Below are 7,500 nucleotides of genomic sequence, written 5' to 3'. Positions count from 1 at the left end.
TGCAAGTCTAGGTTGCTGTTGGATGATGTGCCAGTGTTTCATGAGAATCTTTTTAAGATTCAGTGTAGCCGGATTATAAGTGGTAACAAACGGTCAAATTTCGTTCGTGTTCTTTGTTTTGTTATGAAGAGCCACTGTTCTGTCGGAGAACTGAACTTCAGTCAGGATTTTATGAACGAGCGTTGTGGGATAGCCTCTGTCACAGAGCCTTTGTTCAAAGTCTCGTTTGTGTCTGTAAAAATTCTCCTTAACTGAGTTGGGTTTAGGTTTAAGTTTTTCTAACCCTTAACTTGCGCAAGTGTTGCCAGTGTCTGCCTACATTTGGATTTACTTTGCCAGGTCTTTACACCACTTGTTCTGCATTTCAATCAGCTTGCTCTGTGCAGGACCTGGCCTGGCAAGACTGTTTTCAAATCAAGAGTGTCTCTTATAGAAGGTCCTATATCCCAGCATTGTTCTCATCTTCCTGGGATTGTATTCTGTTACCGCAGTAGTGGGCTCCGGTTGGGTGGTTTTCAACCCCTACCACTGGGTCTCTGGATCTTGATCATCCCCTGGAGAGTTTTCTTCATTGTTGTTCAGAGGCAGAAGCTCTTCTGGTTTGCCTTGAAAATTCCTCTTTCAGTCCCAACAGACTGTGAACCACAAGCTTCTTCTCTTGAGGCCTTTTCTTCTTCATTGGTGGTGTGGCTGTGATATGTGTGGCAGTCAGCTCTTAGACTAGACAAAATTCATGTAAGTGTGTAGCAAGTCTGGCATGTCATTTTTTTGCATTATTATGTAATTCAGAAGCTGCCAGGAACTTGGGTACTGTCATGTCATCTTGAAGTGTGCATTTTTGAAAAGGTGGTGTTAGTGTCATGCACAAACCCTTCTCTGCACACAGCTCCACAAGAAGGCTTCCGTTATCATGCATTATGATCATGCAATCTTACATTTCCAAATTTCTATTGATTGAATTTTGTTGCAATGGGGCAAAGAACAAAGTAATGTAAAAAATATCCCTTTGATGTCAAGAATCTATTATATATTAAAGTTTTGATATGATGCATGCTCTGATTGGTTAAAACAGCGTGCTTTATGAAAGTACACTGTACAGTCTGCTCACTCTGTTCTTTTCAAGATGCATAGCCATACATGTATATCAAAGTCTCTACCTACCCTGGCAATTACTTTTAAGTCAGCTATGACGAGGATCTTGTCAGGTTCCACTGACTTGCCCTATCACTCTGCCACTCGTTCCCTATGACACAGTATCGAAAGCATCTTTTGTAGCAGGGTTTGCTTTTAGTGTGTGGGCATAGACACTTGCGAGAGTGATAAACTAATCATCCTGCAATCATGGCAAACAGAGTGGGTCAAAATGTCCAACTGGGAGGTTTTGTAATTTGTTGACGGAGTTCTTTGTAATGAATGACCCCTGAGAGTCTGTATCCGTCCTTTCCTTTTCCAGACCAATAGAGGGTATTACCCTGCTCCTTTGTCTGTGACACATTCAGGACAATAATTTTACAAGTTCCATTTTTTGAGCCTATGGTTCGTCCAGAAGCATATGACTTTAAAGCATGCAACTTGCAACTCTTTTCCTTGGAACAAAGCTGGGGATTTTAAGACACCAATTTTATGCTCAAATATGGACAGCAATAAGATCGAAGATGCACGCGTGGGAAAATGCAGGACCTACATTACATCCAAATAAGGAAATTTTTAAACTCAAAAAACCAAAGCTCTGAACCAGAGTTAGATGCTTCAATGTCCTGAGCTTCTGGTTCTTCTAAGTTGAAGTGCCAGATAATGAAAATAAGTTATTCATTATTTATATCGTGTAAATATTTTTATATGAAATTTCAAACATGCATGATTCACGAGTCAGCCAGTTGTTTACAAGCTCCATTTCTCTGCCGTATGAATTATTTTTATCGTTATTTCCTTCCTCTTTTAGAATCGTGCTGCTTGACAGATGATACAGTTCATACTGGGGCATTAGAAGAATTTTCTGCATATCTCACTCAAGGTACATGTATGATTGTGTTCTCTTTTAAACTAAATGCATTTTCGTAAATTATTGCCTTTTGATTTAAGTTGATTCTTTAAATGTTTGTGGGCATGCATGCAGATGCTGGGGTATCATGGCCTACAATGTGGCATGGGCTTAAGGCTACAATGTAGGATCTGGGCTCCTTTACTGTTCCTGACCCATGGCCCTTAAATTTGGGTTTAAATAATTATTACTATTTACACTGTACATCAATTCAGTGGCAAACCTATGCAGCTTACACCATTTTGGCCTTTCTGAACCAATAATGAATTTTGTGAGGCCACTTTTTCACTGAAAGATGTACATTGTAATGCAATACATTTATGAGAGAAAACTACAGGATTCCTGCATGATCTTGGGGTGTATCTTAGGTCACCGTAATGGTGACATCTTGATTGTTGAAGACTCTTCCAGAAGAAAGGAGCTCAAATTCTTCAATATTCTGTTGCTAAAGCTGGCCCATAGACTATAGCTTGAATCTTTGCCAATTTGAGAAACAGATTAAGAATTATTGTTTGCATTTTTGTTGCAGTGATTCCTAAGTGGTCAGGGAGAGTCACAAAACTGAACAAGAAAGGTCATAGAGGCTGTCCTCTCCTTCTCGTTGTTTCATCTGCTGCAACTAGAATTGTGGAACTAAATAGGTGAAGTCAATGATAAAGATTTTTTTATTTTGTTCATGTACAACAACAATCATTTATATTGTACCTCCACCAGCACTTTAAAGCTGTTGCTTGTTTGCATCTTTACCATTTGGCAAGATGCCTGTAGGCCAGTCAGCCAGTCAGTTGGCAGCCTTGAAATAATACACATACTTTGTTCATCTGTTAGTAATATTTCTTTGAGGTTCCCCAATAGGGTTTTCGGGATCCTTGATTTGGCATTTTTGGAGCCCGGGATTCAGGATTCTTAAGAAATATGGGAGTGGGATTCGGGATTGCATTTATGGACGGGACGCGGGATTTATTACGTTATTACGAAGCGGGATCCGGGAAATCGTCACTTTAAAGCTCCGAGATCCGGGATTTCTGACGGCAAGAAATTTAAAATAAACTCAACTTTCGCCTTCGGCAACGACGGAAACGACCGGAAATTTGAGCTGAGCATTCTCCACCACGCTTACACGTGCCTTTTGTGATCCCTATGGCACGCTCTTTATCTTGAACTTTGGCCGTTATAAGATCCAGTTACACAAAGGCCTCGTGACCTTTCAGTACTTGTAACCACATCGCGTTTTTCTTTTTACAAAAAGGGTCTCGTTTATGCCGTGGCGCATAGGCCAAAATTGTACTCTGGTTTTTGAAAATGTCCCACAGCACCGACAACACTGTTCGCGACTTTCAGGGAAAGAGCGGAAATAAGAAATAAGTACAAATGAAAGAAGAAAAGACAAAAGAAGTACAAACAGAGAGGAGATAATGCAGTTCATTGAACAAGCAAATAAACACCACCCCACAATAAACGACATTTCTGGATACAAACACTGGCATTTACAAAGGCGAAAGGTTCAAGAGCAATCTCGTACCCGGAGTCCTCGGGCTTTTTGGTCAGCGGTTAAGTGCTCACCCGCTGACCAAAAAGCCCAAGGAATCTGGGTACGAGATTGGTTCAAGAGCAATTCAGTCCTTGATGTGCGCACGCACTTCAAACGTACAGAAACATTTCAACACGGGCACGTATAGCAGGTCCATATCACCTGATAGCTGCCGATGCAACAATTACTTTAGTAATTTTTGTAATTTTAACCTGCCGTATCAAATAAAGAATTGATTGATTGATTGATTGGCACTTCTCGTGCCACCCACCAGGAGTCAAAAAAGGCTTCGTGAAAGGCGAAGCTCTGAGACTTTTCAGAACAAACTCTTCTAAAAAAAATATTTGAAGAGCTCATCCAAAATTTTAAATTACGCCTACTTGAAAGAGGTCATCCCAAGAATATTATTCAAAGGACCCACTCAGAAGCGCAATTTAAAAACAGGAAACTGGCACTCCTTCAAAAACCACAGGAGAGCAAACGAATCTTGCCTGTCCTTACACAACAATACCACTCGGCAGCGACGAACTTGAAACAAATCGTTATGAAAGACTGGCATTTAATAGAGCGACTACCATTGCCCAAAGAAATCTAAAAAGCCCGCCCCTCATATATTACAAAAAGAGGGCGGTCAAAATTACAAAACTGAAAGGCTAAAACTGGTGCTGGGGAGTCGTGTAGGCCTGTCACTCCAGTACACTGCTAAACTTACAACCGAGGACAAAGTGGAAAATATGAACAGATTCAATTACTACGAATAACGGACAATCACGCTTCATTTCGGTTTCAAAACTGATTGCATGCGAATGCTACAATTAAGGTCAATTGGATCATGAAGGTTGGTGGAGAAAACTAACAAGGTGTATTCTAGTTTGGACATAATCCTGTGGCGTCATGACCGGGATCGGGATTGACAGATAAAAACGTTCGGGATTTCGGGATGAAGGGAAAATTTTGGTTGGGATGGCAGGATTGAAGAACCCTATTGGGGACCCTCTTCTTTGGTCGTGAATAGAAGACACTTGTATCGCCTCTGCTCTTGTTCGCTTCAAATCTTGATGCGGAAAAAAAGACATCCTTTTAGAGTCATTCCATCTGGTCCTTGGTTTGGTCTTGAACCTTAGCAAAGCAACCAAAGTTTGTTACAGTTACTACCTTATTACATGAAATTTTCGCGACATGTTTATTTCGCGATTTTGATGTGAGCATATTTCGCGACGCGGAAATTTTATGTTTTGAACCACTTTAATTTCGTGTTTTTGAGTAACACACAATTGACATTTCATTTGCGATGTTACACTGGCGGTAATACTTCCCATCCAGTTAATACACCCTTTATTCCCACCTTCTGCCATCCTTTCAAGACATGAACCCTCCCCGGTACGCTGGTGAAAATGTTATACTGTGACATTTCCACCAACCAAGTTGCATGTATTGGTTCCAAAACCGATAGCTTAAGGTCGACATTCATAAACAAGGGGGTTTGGAAATTCCAGTAGAGGCGACAGTTATAATGGAAACATCTTCAAAGAACATGGAAGATATTGAGAGATTTAGGCAGCTAGTGGAACAGCATCACAGGGAGCCAGCCAGTTCAGTAATGGACAGTTTGAAGACGGCACAAGGGAAGCGCCGCCCGCAGAGGAGAATAGAAACCAGTAGCGACGAGGATGACCAAGACATTGCCTCAGAACAGTAAAAATGTGACTTTGTAAACGTTTCAGTGGTAATAAACTCGTTCTTTCTTAGTTATTGACATAATGTAGGTCACTTAATTTTCGCGTCATGTTATGCTCGCGAAAATTTCATGTCATAAGGTACTTGTACAGTGGTCCACCATCACGCCCTCCCATTATCTTCAGATACACAATCAGCGCCAGTTAATGCACTATTGCTTAAAACTTAGTATTACTTAAAACTCACCATCTTGTGCATTATATGCTTTCGCGAGCATTTACGTCATCTTACTGCATGGAGCGGCTTAAATCTATTCCTGATAACAAGTACGTTTTGTATTCTTTTTACAGAGCGTCAGTAAAATTCAAGGGAGATTGTAAAACAGTCAAACTGTTTGCAAAGCACATAAAGGTAAGAGTTGTTAAGTGTAGGTCTTCTGGGCGCATTCGGCAGGGATATTTTGCGGATGAGACGCTGAACGCCGAATACCAAACGCCATCGTAAGAAAATCGGTGTTTGAAGCTTTTAGAAGCTAACCATGCTGAGACCTATCACTGCAAACGTGCGCTACAATAATTGGAAGCTAACCTTTTTAAACTCGTGTTTTAGACCTAAATAATGGAGAACTGATCGCCAACGATTCGGTGCTTGGTATTCTGAGTTCCGCAAGATACCCCTGGCTTCTGCGCAATTAAGGTCGCCGAGAAAAGCGAGGAAAGCGCGAGGGTGTTGCGTCAAAAACATAGGTCCCGCAAACTTCCTTGTTGAAGTCCCAACTCCAGAAACGTTTTCGACAATTTTGTATTGTGGCATTGTTTTGGTAGACGGGAAAAACTCATACTTGCTAGTCGAGAGAAAAGTGCTGATATTCGGACTGCACATGTTACTAACAAAAGATGTGTTAATTTGGAAAACGAAATAACTCGGTTGCTGAATATCATGGTACTCTCCACTGTAGCTAAGAGAAAGCGTCTGTATGAAAGAGAAACGACTGGGGACGGGTTCGGTGCTTACAGAATCGCCATCTTACGTTGCCGAATATTCGAAGTGGAGACCTCAATGCGGAAGATTGAAGGCGCTCGAGTGGATCTTACCCGTGCGGTCCAATTTCTTACACATTTCAAAGCCGTTTCAAAGCCGTTCAAAGCCGCCCGCGCTTTGATTGAAAAGGCGATGCTTCAAGTCAGGTCAAGTTTTATTAAGGCACTAACACTTGTTTCGCACGATATCGATATAATGGACAGCTTATGTTGGCGATCAAAAATCTGCTTTAGGATTTCAGTGGATTTCGAGATTCTGAAGCCTGGTTTTCACTAGCGACGCAAGCACAAAGCGCAAGCATAAGAGCGCTTATTTCAATGTGAAAACGGGGTTGACACAAGCATAATCACAAGCCCAAGCACAAGGATCAAAATTTTTCCTTTTCCTTGCGCTTTCGCTTATGCTTGCGTTCGCTTGCGTCGTGTGAAAACGAAACGCAGCATAAGCACAAGGATTTTTTTTTTAGCGTCTAGCCAATTAAAGCACTCGTTCCAGGTTCCCTGCGTCCGAGAATTTGAACAAAATGGCGGTTGCCGTGTTTGATATTGATGCTTATGTCGGGTTTCGTTTTTACTTAGCATAAGCTGCTTATGCTTGCGCTTGAGCTTGCGTCGTTAGTGAAAACCAGGCTTAAGGTTAATTTTAAAAAAAATTGAAATTTCTTCCAGATTTCTGAACAAGAACATTTCCTTGAGTCATACGTAGTTCACTTTGGCCTTGGAACACCAAGCCGCATTTTGAAGCTTCTGCAAAATGGTAATGTTTCAGCTCGGCAGTTCAACATTTACTTGAGACTTGTTTTAGATCTAAGTTGGGTGAAGGAAATTGAACGAACAATGTTTTTGACGAGATTTAGCTTGCCTGTATTGGGTTGACAACTTAGAACGGAGTGGCATGAACTAGAGAGGTTCATGATTAGGTTTGGAGTCTGAGTAGGTGAGACCCAATAAAGATACAATTCAGTGGACCTTTTGGGTCAACTCTGGTCTGAAGTGTCTGCCGCCGTCTCCTCGCCCCAATCCCCCCTCCGAGATACACGCATGCGCCTGGCCTTAGTTATCGTCATTGAGCCCCGGGATCTCTCCACCCGTAGGCGTGACGCTTGTTCCAAATTTTTGAGGATGGCAAAAGAACACGAGCCACTTTTTAAAATCTTTTCTCAATCATCCCGTAATTCATAATGGTTATAGCCTTAAATCTGGCACTTGGA

The 7,500-nt window shown here is 41.5% G+C and overlaps 1 protein-coding gene across 1 annotated transcript in view; it reads left to right on the top strand.

Annotated features, from left to right (window-relative positions):
• Window positions 1-7,500, top strand: part of LOC137996536 (protein CMSS1-like) — a 12,837-nt gene that overhangs the window by 1,603 nt on the left and 3,734 nt on the right. Inside the window, exons 5-8 of the mRNA XM_068841979.1 lie at window positions 1,943-2,014; window positions 2,571-2,682; window positions 5,600-5,660; window positions 6,959-7,046. Of these exons, the coding sequence (XP_068698080.1) occupies window positions 1,943-2,014; window positions 2,571-2,682; window positions 5,600-5,660; window positions 6,959-7,046 (333 nt within the window). The remainder of the gene's footprint in view (window positions 1-1,942; window positions 2,015-2,570; window positions 2,683-5,599; window positions 5,661-6,958; window positions 7,047-7,500) is intronic.

Source organism: Montipora foliosa, chromosome 3, assembly GCF_036669935.1.
Source record: "Montipora foliosa isolate CH-2021 chromosome 3, ASM3666993v2, whole genome shotgun sequence".
NCBI classification, from domain to species: Eukaryota; Metazoa; Cnidaria; class Anthozoa; order Scleractinia; family Acroporidae; genus Montipora; species Montipora foliosa.
The sequence above is the reverse complement of the archived record's forward strand: the minus strand, read 5'-3'. Positions and strand labels throughout refer to the sequence as shown.